Source organism: Camelus ferus, chromosome 6 (assembly GCF_009834535.1).
Source record: "Camelus ferus isolate YT-003-E chromosome 6, BCGSAC_Cfer_1.0, whole genome shotgun sequence".
NCBI classification, from domain to species: Eukaryota; Metazoa; Chordata; class Mammalia; order Artiodactyla; family Camelidae; genus Camelus; species Camelus ferus.
The window spans coordinates 20,809,909-20,831,963 of NC_045701.1; the positions used below are offsets into that span (position 1 = coordinate 20,809,909).

General features: G+C 42.7%; 2 protein-coding genes across 14 annotated transcripts in view; one reads left to right on the top strand and one right to left on the bottom strand.

Annotated features, from left to right (window-relative positions):
- Window positions 1-4: 4 nt before the first annotated feature.
- Window positions 5-19,178, top strand: ZSCAN29 (zinc finger and SCAN domain containing 29). Of its 9 annotated transcripts, none has more exons than XM_006178881.3 (6): window positions 5-166; window positions 1,065-1,500; window positions 1,987-2,191; window positions 4,196-4,870; window positions 6,106-6,573; window positions 8,598-11,220. In XM_006178881.3, exons 2-6 carry the CDS (start codon window positions 1,183-1,185, stop codon window positions 9,464-9,466), a joined length of 2,535 nt encoding a protein of 844 aa, XP_006178943.1. In that variant the 5' UTR covers window positions 5-166; window positions 1,065-1,182; the 3' UTR covers window positions 9,467-11,220. The 9 variants fall into 9 exon arrangements, with proteins under 9 accessions (XP_006178943.1, XP_014409829.1, XP_014409831.1 ...); XM_014554343.2 differs by having other exon boundaries at window positions 5-137; XM_014554345.2 differs by having other exon boundaries at window positions 5-133.
- ADAL (adenosine deaminase like) overlaps window positions 523-22,055 on the bottom strand; it is a 29,819-nt gene continuing 8,286 nt past the window's right edge. For 3 of the 5 annotated variants that reach the window (XM_032481377.1, XM_006178880.3, XM_032481374.1), the window contains 6 exons: window positions 21,148-21,229; window positions 19,173-19,299; window positions 18,061-18,141; window positions 16,061-16,199; window positions 14,345-14,445; window positions 10,558-13,812 (listed from right to left, as the gene is read on the bottom strand). In XM_032481377.1, coding sequence (XP_032337268.1) covers window positions 13,618-13,812; window positions 14,345-14,445; window positions 16,061-16,199; window positions 18,061-18,141; window positions 19,173-19,299; window positions 21,148-21,229 — 725 coding nt within the window. In that variant the 3' untranslated portion in view covers window positions 10,558-13,617. Of the gene's footprint in view, window positions 572-7,771; window positions 13,813-14,344; window positions 14,446-16,060; window positions 16,200-18,060; window positions 18,142-19,172; window positions 19,300-21,147; window positions 21,230-22,055 lie in introns of those variants that run through there. The other 2 variants (XM_032481376.1, XM_032481375.1) reach the window with 2 other exon arrangements.

A 22,055-nucleotide genomic window follows, 5' to 3' on the forward strand; every position in this document is an offset into this window, starting at 1 on the left:
GTGCTCCGCGGGGGAAGGAGTCTTAGTGGCTTCCCCTGCGCATGCGCCTTCAGCGCCCGAATCGCCCGCTCGGACTTCCGGTTTGGGAGCTGGACTAGGAGGCTGAAGAGACCCGGCTGGAGCCAGACCCCGAGTGGGTGAGGCTGGCCCGGAGACAGAGATGCGAGTGGGTTGAGGGACAGCCCGAGAGGGAGAAGCTCCCAGGGGTGGGCTGGAGGGTGCTTTCAGGGCGCCTTAGCCCGGTGGGAGGCCTCTGGAGGGACTCACAACGGCTCCGAGAGTGACCTGGCCGGAGGGAGCGAAGACAAAGAGGCCGGAACCCCGCACCCGCCGTTCCCTGAGCTGAGCACCGGGCCCGCGAACCCTGCAACGCTGGGAGCGCCTGGCTAGCACCCGAGTTCGTCTTCAGGAGACCCATGACTACTGCCCCCTCGGACTCCCCCTCGCCACCAACCTAGTGTAACTCTCCCCGAGCCCACCTGGCCCTCGATTCAGGAGCCAAAACCAACTTCTCCAGTGCGCCAGGTTTCCCATCAGTAGTTCCCGGATATTTGCTGAGCGGTTACTTATGCTGTGAGGGAAAACAAAGACCCAATATTCAGTACTTGATTTTTGTTTGGGGTGGGAATGGTAGTGGTGGAGTCTGAGGGGGCGGGGCGGATGCGGAGGTACTGACGGAGATCAGCTGCGACCCCTGGACAGAGGCTTTTTATTGCCTTCAGCAGGATGGTGACATTCCTTTAGAACTGTCGAGCTCCAGGTCTCCCATATGGTTCGAACTCACTGTGCAACACTGGTCAGGGGACCTAAATGGGTCAGATTTGGGGGGGGGGGTGGCAAGTTGCAGACAGTACTTTACTATCCTCAGCTACTTCACCGGGCTGCCCTGGAAGTCGCCCAGAAATGCAGGTCTGTCACCTTTATGCTCCGTTTTGGCTTGCTGTCCTGAAGTTGGTGCCACCTCAGATGGCCTCGCGGAGCATATGGGAAGCGAGGCCAGCTCTAGCAAGACTTTAGACATATGAGTGTATTCCTTCTGATAGTGCCATCTCTCTCTGCCCTAGGAGGACACTTCTTACAGAGAGAGACTCATCTGCAGGTGATTCTCCAAGGACATGGGAAGATAGGTGTAAGCCCTGGAACCTAGACCCATAAGTGGAGGGAAGCTGCTTTCTGCTGTGAATGATGGCCAAACCCACCCTGAGAGGGAATGGCACTAACTCTGAGACCTTCCGACAGCGCTTCAGGAGATTTCATTACCAGGAGGTAGCTGGGCCTCGGGAGGCTTTCAGCCAACTCTGGGAACTTTGCTGTCGGTGGCTAAGGCCGGAGGTGCGCACCAAGGAGCAGATTGTAGAATTGTTGGTGTTAGAGCAGTTCCTGATCGTCTTACCTGGGGAGATCCAGAATTGGGTACAAAAACAATGTCCAGAAAGTGGAGAGGAGGCAGTGGCTCTGGTGGAAGATTTAGAAAGAGAGCCTGGAAGACCTGGACGTTCGGTGAGCAGGGAGGGGGAATTCAGAAGCGTTGTGACTGGGAAGGGGCAAGATAAAAGGCCAAATTAAAGGATAGTCAGGTTTAAAGAGGGGCACAGTCTCCCTTGGTGATGCTTATACTTCTAGTCCTTTAACAGCTAACTTTTTCAGATAGACCTTATTGGGAGATGCTGCCTGGGTGTACCTTTGCCACCATGTCATAATTGAGTTATTCCTAGTTTCATAGTTTTTTACTTAATAGGGAAGAAAGGGAAACTATTTTATAGCCTGTAGTTGGATTTACTGTTTTAATCTTTTTCTTCTGGCATTCCAGCTGCTCTAAGCTAATGGAATAAGAAAGACCATTGTTTGGTATTAACTACCCCCACCCTCCGCCCCAGCCCTAGCCATGTCCCAAAAGGATGATCTCTTTTGGGGTATTAAATAATCTCCTCTGGGAATACCCCTAATTATGACCTTGCAGTGACAATTCATGGGGGTTGTTTCTAGGTCACAGTCTCTGTGAAGGGGCAGGAAGTGCGCTTGGAGAAGATGACACCCCTGAAATCATCACGAGAGTTATTAAGTGTTCGGCAGGAGTCAGTGGAACCCCAGCCCAGGGGTGTACCCAAGAAAGAGAGGGCAAGAAGCCCAGACCTGGGACCACAGGAGCAGATGAACCCAAAGGAGAAGCTCAGACCTTTTCAAAGGAGCGGTGAGGAGTAGATTCATATGGGAAGACAGGATGCCATTCTAAGTTGGGAAGTAGGGTTGGGAGTAGTGAGTGGGAAAGGGATTTCAGGAATGAGTGGAATTGTAGAGTATGCAGTTTTGGGGGACCTCTTGAAGGCATGGAGTTTAGCTCTTTGCTGCAATAAGAATTCTTACATTTCCTCTCTTGATAAGTCGGCCAGAGGATGGCCCCCTAGTTTTTACCAGAACTTGGAATTATTTTCTTTCCTCCTCGTAATGATGACACTAGATCAAAATTTTCTAGATGAAAACTTCTCTATACTTGAAGACACATCTTCCTTTTAGTCATTTTCCTTCTGCATATTAAACTGTATTTGTTTCTTTAGGCTTTTCCCCAGAAGCTCCATTCTTCAGACATACTAGGTTTTGTTACTGTCCCTTGGAACCTTAGAAGTTTTCTGAATAGCATGTTAATTGTGGGGAATTAAATTACATATATCATTCCAGTGAAGGTCTGGTAGGTAGAGGCAGAGAAAGAATTTTACTTCAGAATTTCACTACACTTTCTTTCAGTATAGCTCAACTAATTATTTGATGATTGTTGTTCACTCATTACTCCCAGGACTCTTAGTGCTTTCCCCATTGTCTTTGTGCCTAGTGCTGCTTATTCTACTTGATTCTGTAGAACTTGTTTTTCTTCTTTGTACTCTGCTGAACTCCATTTTGTGTGTTTTTTTTTCCTTTGATCACTTCTTTAACTCATTGAGGTTGTTTTGAATTCTGATCTTATCTTCCAACGTGCCAGCCTTCTCCAGCAGTCTGGTAGTGGTCTCTGTTTAGTCATCCTGATGCCATCCCTCAACCCCACAGACAGACTTGCACAATTAATCAGCTTTTGAACACCTACCATGTGCTTGACACTTTGCAGGAGTGCTCAGTAATAATAAAAGGTTCTCAGAAGAGCCTACAGTATGATTGAGAACATAAATATATGCTGAACTAAACTGTATCGAAACAATGACAGATAATGACTTGTCACAGTTATGTGAGTACAGCAGGGGTTTGGCAGAGTGGGAGACAACGGAGGGCTGTAGGGAAGGCTTTACAGGGACATGAGCAAATGCAGCTCTTGAAGGATGGTTAAATTTGGATAGAAGGGAGGGAGTTAAAGGCAAGGCACAGAGGGGTGAATAAACGTGTGCTGTGTTCTGGAGTTGGGTCTCTATGAGTGGGCTGTGTGTGGTGGGCGCTCAGGTTAAGGTTCAGCAGTACATACAGCATGTGAGCTCAGGAAGCAGGAGTCTGGAGGTTGGGAGGACCGTGACTGCTGCAGTTCTCCGGGTCTGAGAAGAGGGCTAGACTCGGATGGTGGCAGAAGGGATAGTTATATGAAGGGAAAACCTTTAGAATTTGGTGACTGAGTGTGAAGGAAATGGATGAGCTGCAGATAGTCTCCCCCTTGAAATCACTCTGAGTTTAATTCTCTAGCCCCACGTGGAGAACTACAGTTGACTCTTGAACAACGTGAGTTTGAATGTCCTGGGTCCAATATACACAGATACCCTTCATTAGAAATTACGACAGTACTGTGGCTGGTTAAATCTGCAGATATGGAGGAACTGTGGCTGTGGTAGGTGGAGGGCCTACCGTAAGTTATACTCAGATTAACCCCCACGTTATTCAAGGGTCAGCGCTGTAGGAGACAGGAGGTGACTGTTTCCAGCCGTGCTAGGACCTGCCTACAAGTGATCAGGAGGGCTAGGGAGCAACTTGCAACAGAATTATCTGCTCCGAACACATGACAGAACTTTCCTCTCTTGTCAGCCTGCTCTGGAAAATAAAATAGTTCTCATTTTTCGAGGTTTCATGTATTTTCCCACTTTCTTCTACCCATTGAACTTTCTGAAAACATATTCTTAGACATTTTCTTTATCCCTCTTGGCTAAAAAAGGCAGGTCTGAACTCAGAGGTGTTTTTTATGATGAGTCAAAAGTATGATATTTTTTGTTTGCTTCCCTGCAAGCAGGATTTCCACTTCCTAAAGCCCTTGTGGTCTCCAAATTGGAGCAAGGGGAGGCACGGATCCCAGATCTGGGCTCAAAGGAGAAGGAACTCCCAGGAGGCAGACGAATGCACGCTGATCTGTTACCATCCAGGAGAGAGAGAAGCTGGGTGGAACAGGATCACTGGGGCTTTGAGGACGAGAAGGTGGCAGGTGTGCACTGGGGCTATGAAGAGACCAGGACTCTCCTCGCAATTCTCAGTCAGACTGAGTTTTATGAGGCTCTCCGAAACTGTCATCGAAACAGCCAAGTGTACGGGGCTGTAGCTGAGCGGCTCCGGGAGTATGGCTTCCTCCGGACCCTGGAGCAGTGTCGGACCAAGTTCAAAGGTCTCCAGAAGAGCTATCGGAAAGTCAAGAGTGGCCACCCACCTGAGACCTGCCCCTTCTTTGAAGAGATGGAAGCTCTGATGAGTGCCCAAGTCATTGCCCTGCCCAGTAACGACGTGGAGACAGCCCCTCGCTCTGGCCTGGTGGGCAGCGAAGCTGAGCCTGAGGAGCTGGAGCAGGAGGGCTGGCAGCACGAGGAAGGGGAAGAGGCCCTGGCTGAAGAGTCTGACAGTGACGAAGTGGGCCAGGAGGCCACCCCTCAGGACCCCAGTAACTCCACCACACCTGTCCTCTTCCGAAGCCCAAGTGGTAAGAAGCTTTTCTTCTTGGGGTTTTAGGATTAGACTGAGGAATTAATGAGACTGGATGTGGAGTCAGGAAGCATGTCACCCACCAGCTTTGTCACTTAAATAGAGAAGAGAAGCACTTCTCAGTTCTATGTGTATTTCACTCTCGTGTGTGAAAATCAGTGAGCTAGTAAGTGGGGAATAATTTTAGATATTTTAGAGAAATACACCCAGGAAATTCAAGAGAGTCCTGAAAACGATTATCACTCCTTCCATTTATTTCTCTAAAATATTTTTTAGTGATTATAAACTCACTGAAGGCTAAGAAAAACTTGGCACTGTATTATCTTTAAGGAGAATATTTATGGAGCACCTTATGTGAACTGGTGTTTTATCTTTTCTCCTCCGAACTCAAAGTAAGTTTATTATGTATTAATTTTTACTTAGAATAGCATAGTGAGGGACCACCCAAAGTTGAGTAAGCATTCTGTGAGTTTCCTCTGAGACTCGCAACACACACTGGCATTTTAATGGTACTAAGAAGTCTTAGAGCAGGAAATCCTGTATAACACTCTACGCTGAAATATGATTTGCCCATGGAATAACTTTTAAATATTATTGTTGATGTTATTTGTTTTGATGGGAAGAAGTATGAATCAGGAGGCTTTGTTCCTAGTCCTGACCACTAATCAGCTGTCTGACCATTTCAGTTTGTATCCAATATAAAATGGGGCAGGGCAGCAGAACTACTCAAAGTTGCAGGTCCTCTGAGAACAGTGATCTGTTTCTTCCATTTTTTTTCTTATTACATGTGTGCTGTTACTTTTGTTCTGTCCTGGTCATCTGGTCTTCCTGTCTTGCACTTTTAACTTTCACTTTTCTCTATTCTTTTTCTCTTTTTGTCAACTGGAATAAGTTTAGGTAAATCACAAACGTGGCACATGTGCTAGCTGCTGTTATTTTCATGATCTTTGTTCTTTTTGTCTTTTTCCACTGCTTTTTCTGTCTTGATTCTTTCCACTTCTTAACTTGCAGCGAGTGGGGGGTAGTGGAAGCAATGTAACCTCCAGCTGGCTCTCATTGTAAGAGAGCAAAGCATTCTAAGAGTTTGTGTAGATTTTGGAAACGAGGTATTTTTACTTTTCCATCTGGGAGCCCTGGCTTAGGTGATCTTTCAAGATGCAGATGTTAGGACTAAGGAGTTGAGTCTGTAAAGCCCTGGCTGAAGTGGTGCTGAAATTTCTCTTCTGGTGGCAGGTGTACACTGGGGCTACGAAGAGACAAAGACTTACCTTGCAATTCTCAGTGAGACTCAGTTTTACGAAGCCCTCCGGAACTGTCACCGCAACAGCCAGCTGTATGGAGCAGTGGCTGAGCGGTTATGGGAATATGGCTTCCTGAGGACACCAGAGCAGTGTCGGACCAAGTTTAAAAGCCTCCAGACCAGCTATCGAAAAGTCAAGAATGGCCAAGCACCAGAGACCTGCCCCTTCTTTGAAGAGATGGATGCTTTGGTGAGTGCCCGGGCTGCTGCCCCGTCCAGTGATGGCCAGGAAGAGACAGCCTCACACCCCATCCAGGAGACCAGTGAGGCCGAAGCTGAGAAGCAAGCTGAGGAGGCAGACGAGGAGGCCACAGAAGAAGATTCTGAAGATGATGAAGAGGATACTGAGGTACCCCCGGAGGCTATGACCCGTGCTCCAGTCTTATTTCAGAGCCCCAGTGGTAAGATCCTTTTACTTCTTAAGGCATGAATAGCAAAGGGAAGGCAGTGGGATTTAGGAGAAAAATCATCAGATTGAAGACCAGGAGGACTGGCCTCTGTACACAGCAATCATGGATTCTTCTTGTGACCACCTTCTCTCTTCTCCATGTTTCCTGTCTGTTAAAGCAGCTGGTTTATACCACCTGCTCACTGACTTGCCTCCTCACACGACAGCATCAGTCTGAGATGGTTGCAGACTTTGTAAATTTGCTGTCACCTGCATGTGAGCTGCTAGGTTATTCGGCAGTTTACCCAGCAGGGAATCTGAAAGCTGACATCTCCCAAGTAGCATGTCATGGACGCAGAGTAGGATGAAGTTGATTTTTTGTTTGGTTGTCTTTTTTTCCTTAGCAGGGGGTGAGGTAATTAGGTTAACTTATTGTTTACTTATTTTTAATGGAGGTACTGGAGATTGAACCCAGGATGTACATGCTATGTGTGCGCTCTACCACTGAGCTATACCCTCCCCTCCATGAGGCTGATTTTTAAAGTTTCTCCTCATTTATGTTTTTCCTTCTAGTTTCAGCTTGTATACTAGCTTTATGCCTGCTTTATTCACATATATGAAAACCTGATAACCTCTGTTTTCAGACATACTTATGCAAAATTCTGAGATTTCTGAGGGAACTGACCCTTTAAATCTTACTGTGTAAGGGAAAAAAAAAAGACTTCACTATGGCTTCCCACCTTGTGGGAAGAATTATTCTGATTTTGGAGTCATACATATGTATGTATGTGAATCTGGACTAGGTTGTTTACTGGCTGAGTACCTTAGAGCAAGTTACTTAACCCCATAAGTTTGTTTACATATTAAGACTGATCTCATAATATTGATATAAATGAGGTATCATGGTGAAGCACTCAGCACAGTGCTTGGGCAGTAACTAAATAAGTTTTCTTTTCCAACAGTTCTTTAGATCAGCATTCTTCAAGTGTGCTCCATGGAACATCGATTCCACGGAGCTACTAATATGTTCCACTAAAAAATGGCTTCTAGGTTTAGGAAATGCTAAATATCCCTCTTGGAGGCACATAATTTATATTTGCATATTTAAGGTTCTGAAGTCTCATTTAATCTAATGAACCTCTGTTTCATGGGGCATCTCCTAAGACTGGGCTTCTGGGTAGAACTGTTGCTTTAAGGAGTACACATACAGGTTGTCACAGCATTCTTTTGTTCTCAGATTTAGTCCAGGGAATTTGGGATCCAGAGTTCATCTGAAAATTCTGCAAAATCAAACTAAATTTGCAAACTGAAAATATGCAAGTAACTGCAAATTCTCATAGCCTAGGCCCGGAAGCCTAGAATAATATTAAAAGCTTAGCCGGGGCATTAAAGTAGTACTTTTGGAATATCTAGTGATTATTTTTTCACAGATAAAGAGAATGTTTTAGAGAGACACTTCCTAGCAGAGTTTCTCTCTGAGAGGGCCTTTTGTTCTTTGAAAGACACCAAGTATTTTTTTATTCTGTTTTCACTCTCAATATACTTTGGAATATGAGGGGAACAGGACTTATGTAGCTCTTTTTTGATATAGAAGTTTCCTAGAGTTTTCCTGGGCATTCCCTTCTACTCCATTTAGTTACTGATACCATGAACTAGATACCATGAACATGAACGAGATACCATGATAGGCCTGAGATGAAGCAAAGGTACAGCATCAGAAGGTGTTTTTCCTGCATAAACATGGTGATAATCATCTCAGATCTGGTAGGTTTTTCTTGTTTTACTGAGAGGATTTTCTGAAGATCCCAGGTATCCTGGGAGAGTTAAAAGAACATATTAACCAGCCCCTACATAAATGAGAAGCATGTGACAGGTTACAAGTAGAGAAGTAAACATTGGAATTTTAATAGATGGTAATTATTTGGGATTTAGAGCGCCCTAATTTTTATCTTTGATCATTTAATGTGATACTCACTTAACCCTGGCACATAGTATTTGAGGACATGGATAACTTTTAAAATTCTATTCTTATGTCAGGTTTTGAGGCTGGATTTGAAAATGAAGAGAATCTAAAACGGGATATTTCTGAGGAAGTACAACTACATAAGACATTACTTGCAAGGTCGGAAAGGAAAATCTCCCGGCATCTTAATCAGGGTAAAGGCAGTGAGAGTGAATGTAGATCAGGAAGACAGTGGGAAAAGACCCCAGGGGAAAGAAAAGGAAAAGCGACGTTCCCAGAGAAGAGTTTAGGTAAAGTTTTAAGTCATCAGAGACCGTACTTGGGAGAGAGACCCTATAAATATCTCAGATATGGCAAAAGCTTTGGTCCAAACACCCACCTCATGCATCCGCTATCCCAACAAGTGGAAAATCCGTATAAATGTGCTGATTGTGGGAAAAGCTTCAGTCGTAGTGCACGCCTCATTAGACACCAGAGAATCCACACTGGAGAGAAACCTTATAAGTGTCTTGACTGTGGGAAAAGTTTCCGTGACAGTTCCAATTTCATCACCCATAGGAGAATCCATACGGGAGAGAAGCCATATCAATGTGGTGAGTGCGGAAAGCGCTTCAATCAGAGCTCAAGCCTTATCATTCACCAGAGAACCCACACAGGAGAAAAGCCCTATCAGTGTGAAGAGTGTGGGAAAAGCTTCAATAACAGTTCTCATTTCAGTGCACACCGGAGGATACACACAGGAGAGAGACCCCACGTGTGTCCTGACTGTGGAAAGAGCTTCAGTAAGAGTTCTGACTTACGTGCACATCACAGAACCCACACAGGAGAGAAACCCTATGGCTGTCATGACTGTGGCAAGTGCTTCAGTAAAAGCTCTGCTCTTAATAAGCACCGAGAAATCCACACACGAGAAAAATATCTGTCACAGTCAGCACTTAAATAAGCCCCTGAAGGTCTATGAAGAAAACAGCCTCAATACATGCACTAAAATCATTTGGAAAAGTCTTCCAACAGTGAGATCCATCTCCTCATCTGTGCCCTACTAGTTTAGGAAATACCCTGAAATTTACCCCACTGTTTGTTCCTGTTTCTCCTGGATCTGGAGTCAAATTCCCAAAGCATCGTAAGAATGAAAGATTTCAGTCCCTCTCCTTGTTTGAATTGACAGGTAACACCTTTCCCTCTCAGTGCCTGTGTTGTTCCCCTAATAGAGAGGACACAGTAGTAGGCCCTATGAGTTTGATGTCAGCCTTCTTTATTCATCCTGTTATTCAGCTGCATCTCAACTGGAAAAATCCATCACAGCAGCACTTCAGGGAGAAGTTGTGAGACTTCTCATTGAATGGGTCTAGCTCTTTGTGCAGTAATGGAAATGCAAAAAAGAATGACTTTTCCTGCTCACTTAAGCCTGTACTCAGAATGACAGATCTGTCACGCACACTCTTCATTTACCTTAAAGGAGGAGAGTTTAATGTCCAGCTTGGTTCTGACCTGTGAATCATCTTGTCAACAACCTAGGTGTGCTATATGGGGAAACAATGTAAACCTTGTCTAAGTATTGAGGTGTGAACCCTGGATTTCTTAAGTTTCTTCCAAGCCCTAGAAGCTTTGGAATAGAATAATACTGCACTTATAGCACCTAGTTTGATTTTTAAATTTTTTTCCTGCTCCATCTCATCTGAATTTCATCTGTCTCTTGTGGTCCAGAAGCCCAAAGCGCAAGCCAGATGAATGTGGTGACAGGAAAAGCAGCTAAAGCTGCCAAGAGGGAACTGTCCATATTCCACACACCCTAAACACCTAGCCTAGTGTTACACACCCTGTGGACACTCAATACTAACCTGCAATAAGCAGAATCCACCTGCCACATTCCCATGGATTGGGAAAACAGACCGCTTTGTGCCAACAACTCTTTACCCTAATGGTAACAAGGACAGATTGTCTTTGGTCAGTGGAGTTGACAATACTTGCACACATGTGCGCACATATTCAACTGTGTACATCTATTTTTAAAAGCAGCTCTTCAAACACAAATGTAATTCTGACCTTTATAATCAAATCATATTGAAATAACTGCCCGTATGTTCATAGTACTATGATGAGCCTGTACAGCACAAGTTAAACACACTCCATCCTTATCCGTACAGTCTAAGATAGTGTCCATGACACTGACATGGACAAACACTAAGTGCACATATATAGCTGCCACAGTTTTAGGGAAATCTAGAAAGCTAGGTAGTAACACTATGCATAAATGTGAAGGTCTAATGCATTAGAGTTTGTGAAAATTTGAGAGGTATTTTCTTTCATCAGGAAGACTTCATGAAGTAGAAGTGTTCAGAGGGAAGGTTACTGGGTAAATGAGAGCAGGAAGAACTTCCCAAAACTAACTGCAAAACTGAGTGCTGAGTGGGTAAGAAATGGGAAAACTGGGGCGCACTGGAGCAGAAGGCAAAGGACAGACTGTAAGGAAGGTGAGACAAAAGTTGGAGCAGTGCAAAATGTAAGGGGTGGTACAATACGGGCTTTGTAGGAGGCAGAGAGATCTGGTCAGCTGAAGCACCGAGTGCCAGAGACACACGAGGAGGTGCTCCCATCCTCCAGAGTAAACTGGGGCCCGTGCTATGCCAGGAGACAACTGGGTGGCACCCAGGAAGAAGAATGAGCAGCTTTAGGGGACTGCTATGGGAGACCAAAGTCAGAAACTGGTATCTTGCAAAGATACTTTGATGGGCAGGTCAGAGGAAAGAGGACTGTGAGCAGATGGCTAAGGGCTGGGCTAAGTAGCTGTTTCATATTCACACGTAGTTAGAGTCCTGTGCCTGGACTGAGAGGTGGGGAGATAGATTCTCAAATTCACAGCTTACTGTGATAGATGAGAGACTACGTAGCACTCTGGTGTTGATGGAATCTCCTAATTCCTAATTCTTAGGAATTCTCAGTTATGTTGCCTAAGCAGACAGGAAGATGCAGGAAACACCAGTATGAAGCAACACCTCAGGATCTGAGGCAGTTTAGGAAATGTGCTATGTTTTTTAAAAATAAGAGATTCCTGTCTTCAGTGTATCTATGTACAGTCTTGTTGAAAAAGCACTGGTTGTGGTATCAGCAGATGTGAATTCTGGTTCCAGATGTCTTGTGTGTAAGTCACCCTGCCTCCATTTCCCTTTCGATAAAGCAGAATAATGTTTACACCTTCATCTGCCTCTCAGGGATACCATGTTAATAAAAATTGTATTTATAAAGTGCCCAGTGTTTCCTCAGGTTTTTAAAATGTATATATATGCAAAATTATGATTAAGGTGTTGCTGGTAGGAAAAGATAAATCTTTACCTGCCTTTTTTGGCTCTCTGTGGGGTTGCTCCAAGCATGTCTGTCTGAATCTTTATGTCCTAGGCTGAGAAGCAAATTAGAATGTGGTAAAAGAGAAATTAGAATGAAATTCCTCCCATAGTATCTGTATCCACATCCATTATGACAAACCTTTATCACCTGTCATAACTGGGTATGGAGAAGGAGTCTTACTTTAAAAGACCCAGGACCAGTCCGCCAATGTCCAGACGAAGAGAATGTGTGGACGGAATAGGGCAAAGGCAAAACTCTTGCCAGGGAGAACCCGGTTCATCTCAAACTAGTTCATGAACCATTATCCGCGACTCCTGAGGATGGAAGAAGCAAGAAATACTACATGGTCTTCCAACATTCCAAGAAAGAGAAACCAGGCCCAGTGTTGGGGGAGCAAGAGGATCTATGTGCCGCTCCCTTTAATACCCAAAAGATCTTTGTGGGGACAGACTGGGTGGCAAGTGCAGCAGAAGCAGCAAGAATATATTAGCAGGAGCTGGACAGTCATATCTGTTCTCATCAGTTGTTTCCCTAGTACTGTTATTTCTTTTTCTTTATTTCCCCCATATTATCATTCTTCCCTTTATTACTTATTCTCTGTGGCCAATGCCATAGAACTTAGTATTATACACACACGTATATACACACATACATGCATGTACATATAGACCTGCCATTTCTCTTTCCCTGTAATCTGAGTATAGAGGCTGTCACATCAACTCTATAGAGAACTGTTTTTATGGTGGAGGGAAGATGAGCTATGAGCCTAATGATGGGTCAGTTTTCTCTCCATTATTCGATTCAAAATCTAAAATGAAACTTTACTTCTATACACTCATAATTATCCAGTGAGATGCATGTCTCAAAAGTTTTGACATATGAAATGTTACCTAGTATCCTCTGCCACATTACTTAAAGTAACAGATGTTATATGGAGATACTTTACTTAGGAGCTTAAATTCCTTCTACATCCACTATGGGCTCCTTCAGAAATAAAAATCTGGAACAATTGGAAGTCAAATTAAAGGCTGGAAATAGAAGTCTAAAGTACCCTAGAGCCCAAGAAATGTCTGGCCAGCATAGTTTCATTATGGTCAAAATAAGAAAAGGTAAGATAGGGACATTTAAAAAAAAAAAATCGCTGACTCCGAGGGGATTAAACATGAGAAAGGCAAAGCCAGATCTCAGCTTTCTGTCACTAGGTCACCCAAAGGAGATTAACCCTGGCTACTGGGATTCACAAAAATCCATGGTATGCAGTGTGGCCTCGAGTCAGCAGTTGTGGGGAATACTTAAGTGAAGGGAGCTGATTAAAGTAAGCACAACCAAATACAGAGCAGTCATCAGCTTAAAGGTTTTGTTCTCCCCTCTCTCCTCACGTTATTTAGTAATTTTAAAACTTTTCTGATCAGAAACTACTTTGATTTTCTTGAAGTTTTATGACCACTAATGGAGAGGGATTGTTAAGTCAAAATCACCGCTGGAATGGGGAGTTCAGTGAGCAGCAACACTCAAGTCCCTTCCAGCGAGCAGCACGGAGGTGAGCCATGGAAGACCTCAGAGCCTGCTAGTCAGCTTAAGACTGACTGACCGGGCGCCCACCATGAGTAAGGTGCTGGTGTCGGGGCCCACGGCACTTGGCTGCTGTGCTTCCAAGGGAGGGAGTGGTGGGTGGTTTACTAAGTGGGTAACGGCAGGGAGAGATCCTGGTTGCAATACATACTGGAAAGTACTTCACCTTATTACAGCTTAAAAATGTAACACTCTGGGCTTCAGATGATTCCACTTCTTCCTCAGTTCAGACTTGGTGCTGTCAGAAGCAAAGATGTAGCTGATGGATTCAGAAGACAGATCCCACACTTGAGACTGGGTCAAATTAAATGTTTCAGCTGCCAGCTGGTACTCCTGAGAAAGGTGTGTTGCAAAAACACCCTTATCATCAGTCTGTCAACATAAGCAAGAAAATTTCAAAATGAATGAGGAAATGATTTTTTAAAAAACAGCTTCTGTATAGAGTCTTATTTTCCTATTTACCATGCTTCTTTTAAGAGTCTAAACGGGGGCCTATAAATGTATCCATGCATATCTATAACAAAACAGGCTTGTTATTCTTTTTAAAAACAAAAGCAAACACCAGAGCAGTGGCTCTCAACCATGGCTGCATATTAAAATCACCTAGGGAACATCTGTGCCCAGGACTCACCCCAGATCAAATAAAGCAGATCTCAAGGGATGGGTGCTGGGCACCAGTGTTTTTGTTGCTGTTGTTCCCCCAGGTACTGTCCAGGACCTGCCCCCACAGAGCCAAACCAGAATCATGCTGGCCCTTTGCAGCCTCTCATGCCCCAATCCCCTGTCACTCCTCTACTAGGGCATCACCCCCAGGCATGCAAGGAGGTCAGCTAGGTAGTGAATGTCTACCCAAGGCAACTGAGGGACTACAAAGGAGCAAAATATCCCACAGAGAACACCTTACACAGATCACGGCAGGATGGGCAACGCTGTACCAGAATCCAAAATGATGCCGGCCATAGCTCGGAACTGTCTGACTTTTGACGTTTGAGGTCAAACAGAGTTCTAGATGAAGGAGGGAAAAGGAAGAAGCCTCTTATTAAAAGCAGGTTAGGAGACTCATTCGATGTTCACCAAGTAGACACGAGAAATCTTTCCAAACTATGCTAATTTTCAGTAGTTCATTATTTTACAAAATTGACCTTTCCTTACATGTGAAAATTTGCAGTCCAATTAGTGTAGTTGTGTGGGAAATATGTGCTGTAGTTTATGTGTAGCAACCGTACCAGGCAGGGAATTAACATCCCCTTCACAGCCACGTGCTTCCTCCTTTCTTTTCCCACAATGGAGAGGAAAGAGGAGTGTGATAAGCCAGTCTCCATGAAGAAGGCAGGGAAGCAGCGTGACAGGGGAGCAGAAGGAATCTTTGCAGGGCTGCTGCACTTCTTCCTGGTCTGACAGTGGAGGCTAAAATAAAGGTAAGAAAACAGTAGCACTGCCTAAGGGTTTACAGTAACACAAAAAGCCAAGGGCAGAAACAGACTTCTTCCACGGCTTCAAAGAAAACCTCTAAACTCCTTTACTCAGATAACCATCCATTCATTGCCTGCTGCAAGTATGTCCTTCTTAAGGATGACTTCTACGATGATCAAACTCCTGCCTTGAAACACTCCCTGTACTGGGCTCCCCCAGCAAGACTAAAACACTTCACTGACTTGATGGACGGTGTCTGCTCACATGAAGAAGGGCACAACACCGGGCCACTCAGGCTGAGCAATGGCTAACCCAACCCCACCACACCAAGTGGTTTCTAAGATTCTCTAGTTTTGTGGATGTTTAAAAATTTCCCTAATAAAAAGAAAAAAAACCTCACCCATTATGAACTGCTGAAAAACTCTATAAGTGGTTAGACAACACACCTACACAAGTGTTAACTGCAAACTGTTAAATACTTAAGTTCAGCCAATTCATCATTTAGTAAAAAGCAGCCAACTGCACCTTTCCCTGTTCCCTTCTCCAACCATCCAACTGAAAGTGGTTCTCTTACCATTCTATTGGCCTGTTTAATCTTCCTCAAAGAATTTAACACTGACCGTTTTCATGTGTATTTGCTTGCCGTCTTATCTATGCTAGAACTTAAGTTCCTTGAGAAAGAAACCTTGTCTGTTTTGTTTACTGCTCTATTCCCAGCAATCTGAACAGTGACTGGAGCAGAGGAGGCACTCCATGAGTATCTGCTGTGAAATACAAATAGCTCCAGGTATACACATGTAGACAAACAAGGGTGTGATGGTCAACAGACACATAATAATATGACAGGAATTTTGCAGAAGTATTAATTTTTAAATAAATGTCGCACACTTTCATAACATATATTAGTTTGGTTAAAGGCATTTCAAAATACCAGATGACCCTTATTCCTTCAATACAATACAGAGTTCCAGGAACTGAGGAAGGTGGCAGTGAACCAGACCAACAAGGGCCCTGCTCTCATGGAGCTTATATTCTAACGGGAGCTAAGACTTCCTGTTACTTAAGTGAGGCTGAGAAAGCATCAGTTAATTTCTAAGTGACATTTGTATATTTAGAACAGTGCTTTTCTCCATATGGCCTGCAACCTGGGGACTCGGGGAGGAAGGGGCAGAGGGTTGTCTGGAGGACTTGAAGCCTTGAGCCTTACCGAGTGGTATCTGGTGCTGCCTCACGAAGTCCACCAGATCCAGGGACCCTCCCTCAGAGGAGCTGAGAAACGTCCCATGCCCGATCCGATCCGGAAGCAGATCCAAGAGTACTTGGGTTTCTTTTTTTTGGTTTGGAATCTCAAAGAAAAGAGAAAGAGGGAATCAAAAATCCTCTTTTGATGGTTCTTAAAAGTACTTTTTTCTATAGCCAGAGACTGTTCCTCTGGAAGGTAATGTGGACATTCTGGGAAGCTAAGCGACTCACACCTTACAGTTCTCTCCTTTGCCTTTTATCTTTCCACTCATTTCCTAATGTTCCTCTAGATCCATTTCAGTGATAATAACGATAGAGTCAATAATGATATCTAAGGACCTATTTTGTGCCCTTTCACATACATTCTCCTTTAAACCTCACAAGAATCAAAGTATTAATATGAAGAAATCAAAACTCAAAAAAAGTAAGTAATTTTCAAAACCAAAACCTTACAACTTTATATGCTTGTGTTCTGTGTTGTGTGTATGTATTCATATGTATTAGAAAAAGGCCTGGAAAAAAAATATATAAACACAAAACTACTAACAGGAGCAACTGGTAAGCAGAACTAAAGTGGGAAGGGGACCTTCCATTTTTTATTTTTTTACTTCTACTTCACACTACTTCTCTACACGTGGATTTTCTTTGGATAGATATAACTTTTATAGTTAAAAATATGAAGCATTAAAAAGAAAAGTTGTCTAAGCTCATAGAGCTGGTGAATGAGAGACATGAGGGCGAGGCCTGGCTCTGCCTGACTCCGGGCTCAGGCTCCATCCACCTCCAGTGCGCCTGTGCTCTATCCTGACAAGGCTCGCTACGTACAAACCACAACCACCATGAAAACGTCTAGCTGTGCCCTTCACCTCCTAGAGACCCTAAGTGGCAAATGACCATAAGATGTTGAAATGAAATGTTTTATAACCAGTGGGTCAAACAAGAACAGCAAGAGAGGCCAAGGTAAAGAGCAGGTTCTGATGCTGTACACAAAGACCAGAAGCAACTGGCCACACGCTGGCTGTTCCAGTATACTGACCAATGGCTTCAATCTGGCATCAGGTCAACTAGAGGGTGTCCTCTGCGTGAAAGATCTTTTTGATCAGAGCGTGGAAACATGGATCCTAGATTTTTAAGTTCTGCCACTAGATTACTGACTCTCTGCTTGTAGATGTGAAAAACACCCAGTATTGACAAGAAGCTCCAATTTTTCCCCAGTCTTTAAATCATGATCCCATCTAATACTCAAAATAACCATGCGAGGTAAACAGACTAAGTATGACTAAGTATCCTTTCCTGCTTTCAAGAAACAAATCCAAGTTCATCAAGTTGTAGACATTAATTTTGTACAGCGTTTCTTGCATGTCAAAAAAAAGAAAAGAAATAATTAAATAGGTAGAAGTCCTGAGGTAGAAAGTAAATCTATCTGTAAAATGGGGAAACATGCAGGAGAGTTCCTTGTCTGCCTCACAGGGATGTGCTTATTCAGAAGGGGGCTGTTCTTTAGCCACGACCTGTGCATTATCTGTCTCTGCTGAGCCTTATAAAACGATGAGGAGCTCCTTCCTTTCTTGCCAGCAGCGTATGTGATACATTCAGGTCCCTTCCCCTGTGAGGACAAGTGAGACAAACTCATGCTTTTCTCAGTGTCAGCTTGCCAGTAAGAAGGCTGCTGATGGAAAGTCAATGCATCTTCTCTAGACAGATGTCATTAAGCTGTTTTAAGGACACAACTGTAGTGCAAGTCAACAGCCACCCCAGGAACTATAAAAACAGTGACACGAGGGACTAAAGCAAGTCATGCCTTTATCATTATAATGTACACAGAAATATTTCTACTTTCTCCGTCTAAAAATGTTTTTCCAAGCCAGGTTTACTTTTAGTCATTTATAAATGATTACTATCTTCCATTAATTATTTTCCATTGTAATCTACCCTCTCCAGGCTAATTTTACAATATTTATTTACCTCTGAAAGATGCAATGCCAACTTCAAACCTGATTTTTTAGCTTCTAAAAGAGGTTCCAAGAAGTCTTTTGCTTGTCCTGCCTTGAAGATAAAAGTTGAAATGAGGCTGTTTGAGTCTGGGCAAACTGAAGAGCTGGGTATTCTGCCTCAATAAACAAAAGAATAAAATAATAGCAGGAAAAAAATGGCAGATTGACTCATTTGCACGTTTTGTCTAATGTGCTACATTAGGGAATTCAAAGCTGGCAAAGAACAGTCCTTTGCATTCAAGAATCTTAAATCAAGTTTCAGTGAACTCGAGATCAATCAGCTAAGCTAGACATAACAGTCACCAAACTTTAGTTCTGGAAGGATATGTATTCAAGTACTGCTAAGGAGCAGAACTCATCTGATTCAGGAATCGGCATGATTAGTAAAGAAAGCTTCTATCAAATGGGCAGATGAAACAAGGCCGGAACAGCCTAGGTTTAGACAAAGCCCTAAGAACCAGTTTCCTGGGACTCTCTAATTCAATGGTTTTCAACCAGGGGCAATTCTGCTCCCCCAAGGGACATCTGGTAATGTCTACAAACATTTTCAGTTGTCACAACTAGGAGGGTGCTGGTATCTATTGGACAGAGGCCAGGGCTACGGCTAAACCTTATAATATACAGAATTATTTGGCCCAAAATGTCAGTAGTGCCACAGTTGACACTGTGATAACAGTGTGACACTCTGTTTGAATCTGACCTTCAAGAAGCTCTAGGCCAGCCTTTCTCAACTGGGGGTTCTGTGAGATAATTAAGCCTTCACCATAATTAAGCATTAGACAGGGATTGTATATAATGAGTTAACTTTTCTCTTATGTATGTAGAATGTGTACCACCTTCAGAAAAATGAAGAAAATAATCAAAGTCATGCAATTTTTTTTTTTTTTTAGGCTTAATTCTTTCATAGAACCCTGATTGAGAGCAGCTGTGCAGACATTCTGGTCATCCAGGGCAGAAGAGCGCTTCACGCACACAGAGAGTCTGCTGGACCTCTGGAGAAGGAAGGATGCTCCAAGCCAATCTTTACCCCACAATTTGACTCCACCTTTTAGAAGGAAAATGTATTTTGGAAAAATAACTTACGTTAGGGTCACCACTGAGGTCGAGGCCAAGAACTGTATCCTCAGAAGAAAGGAAGAACTCTTCAGCAAGTTTAACAGTCTCCTTGGCTACTGAAGGGCCACCTCTTCTGTCGATTGATATCAAATACCTTTAATATAAGAAAAACATAGCTGAAAACGAGTACTGCGTGGATGAAAACGACAACCCTGAGTATGGCAGGAGAGCGGAGAGAGACGCAGGCTACATGGAATTCATCTTACTGGGAAAAGTCCGGCCTGACTGACCTGACATCTTTTTCCACCAGAGTGAGTGAGACATAAATTCCTAAACAGCACCAAATACCTAGTTGGTGTTCAAAATAAATTGGAAACTGGATCTAATCTAGAGGCTTAATCAATCAGGTCAGATTGAATTTTGGGGCAAAAGGATTTCATAGGTGGTGGCTGCTCTTTCATTAGGGGGCTTAGATACATTATTTCATTAAAGATTACAAGATTGGTACTATTCTAATTCTAAATGTATCCAGTAGCTGATACAAATTCATTCTTCACACATTCGCTGGAATTCTACAAGGAATCTAATACCTGGAGAACCCTTGTTAATTTTCCTCCAGCATTTATTAGTTTATCTATTTATTTACAAAATAAAGAAATCCCTCCAGCATTTATTTATTTTCAAAATTTAGATCAACTATATATAAAATGTAGTGTCTTTTCTTTTTCAGTTAACAATTTCCCCTGCCATTAAATAATGTTAGAAAACAATATAAATCGTATGCACATAACATAATGTAATTATCCTCTGACTGCTGGACATTTAAGGATGTTTTCTACTTTTTGTTATAAATAACATAATGAAGAATCTTAACATTAATCAATCTATTTCTTTAGGATACATTTCTAGGAAAGAATTACTGGGTCACAGAGGAAAATTATTTTATAGATCTTAATACACAGTGCTCTTTAGAGATGTTTTTATTAATTACACATGCTCACCATCAGTTCAAAAACACTGGTTATAACCCTTTTATGGGGGGAGGGGGGCTATTGATATAGCATTGTAATATTTCTTTTTAAAATTATCTGATTTGTGAAGTTAAACAGTTTCTATACATTTACTGGCCATTTGTATGTCTTCTTTTCTGAGTTCTCTTCTTGTCTTTTGTTTGTTTTTTTTTATTGGGGTATTAGCCCGGTTAGGCTTAATTTTGAGGGATATTATAGACAGAAACTATACAGTTAGCTTTCTTTCTTCAAGGACTTACTAAGCCCTGATTATCTGCCAGCTCTGTGCTAAGTACTGGAGGTGCAGGGGTGAATCAAAAGATTCACCCCTGCACCTCCAGTACTCACTGAATTTACAGTCTTGTGGGTGAGTATGCACACACAAACAAAACAAGAAAATTTCTGATCCTGTTAAGAAGAGTGCTGTAAAGGAAATCAAGGGGGTGAATAGAGGATTTGGGGAGGCATTTTAGATAAGGGGGTCAGGAAGGCCCCTCTGAGGAAGCAACAGCCACACTGAGACCTGGATAATGAGAAGGCAGCCATACAAGGATATGGTGGAAGTGTGTTCTCGGCAAAAGTAACAGAAAGTACAAAGGTGCTGAGGTGGGATAGTCTTGGCCTAGTTGAGGAACAGAGGCCAGGTCAGTGCGTGGTAAGTGACAAGTGGTCCAGATGAAGCTGTTGAAGTAAGAAAGGCAGCCACATGGGACCCTGGAGGCCACAATAAGAAGTCTGGATTTTAGCTCAAGAGTCATGGGAAGCCATCCTTCACCAGAGCAACAGGACTCAGAGCTTTACTGCCACACGAATAAATTCAGAATTGCATTCTTAACTTTAAATGACAGAGTTCTTGACTGTTTTTTTCTGTTATAAGATAAAAATCAGTTACTGGTTGATTTATAAAAATCCAATATACCCATGATCGAAAGAGTACATTTTTCACATTCTAGTTTTTTAAATGGTGACCATTAAGGTACAAGACTTCTCACCTAACATCAATGTCTATGTTTTCTTCTTTGGACTGTTTTATACCTTCAAGTATAGATTCCACATAAGTCTTTTTAGTCATTCCTGGAAAGAAAACAAAGAAAATATTCGTAAAGAGATCATCAACTATTTCATCCTTCAGCAGTAACATCCCTATGTGAACAATTATATTTTCACTTCAAGTGTGGCAAGTGTGTGGTTAAAGATGAGTTATGGATACATTTTTGTAAATGCTAACTGTACTTTAATAAAATTGAAAAAAAATGAAATACTAGGAAAATGAAATAAAAAAAGGCATAAAATAAAAATACAAGCCTGTTTAAAATTATTCTCAAATTCAACAGACATAAAACTACTCTCACAACTTGGTATGAAAATTTTAAATGCTTGTTCTAACAAAACAAGAATTACAAAATCCCTTTTCTAAGACCTGTCCTTAAAAAAATACCAAATTTTTTTTTCTCTATTAGCAGAATGTTTTCCTGTTGGCCTAGGAAAAAAATCCTCTTGGGTTCCTTTTCCTTCAGCCCTGCTCAGGCTCAGTATTTCTTGCCCAGGGCACTAGAGGTGTTCTTTCAAATTCGGGTGTTCAAGTCCTCCCCTTCTGTGGGGCCCTGAGAAAGCTCTCCAGAACAATCTCCTCTAAAATACTCTCATATCCCAATTATAAAATGCTTACTTTTAAGTGAAAAATCTCTAGAAAAAAAAATGGAAATTTATAGAAAATAAAAATAATCTGTAATCTCACCATAGATAACCAATGTCTGTTTTTCTAAGAGTGAGTGAGAGTGTGTGTGTGTGTGTGTTTACGTATGTATGTATATGTATATATAGTTTTGAATAGATGAGATGCTACTAGGTATATATGTATCCTGTTCACTCATTTAACACTGTGTTCTGAGCATGTCTT

Coding starts and splice junctions, on each gene's coding strand:
- ZSCAN29 (XM_006178881.3), top strand. CDS start 1,183: ATGATGGCCAAACCCACCCTGAGAGGGAATGGCACTAACTCTGAGACC. Junction 4,871..6,105: donor CCTCTTCCGAAGCCCAAGTG/GTAAGAAGCTTT, acceptor TTCTGGTGGCAG/GTGTACACTGGGGCTACGAA. Junction 6,574..8,597: donor CTTATTTCAGAGCCCCAGTG/GTAAGATCCTTT, acceptor TTCTTATGTCAG/GTTTTGAGGCTGGATTTGAA.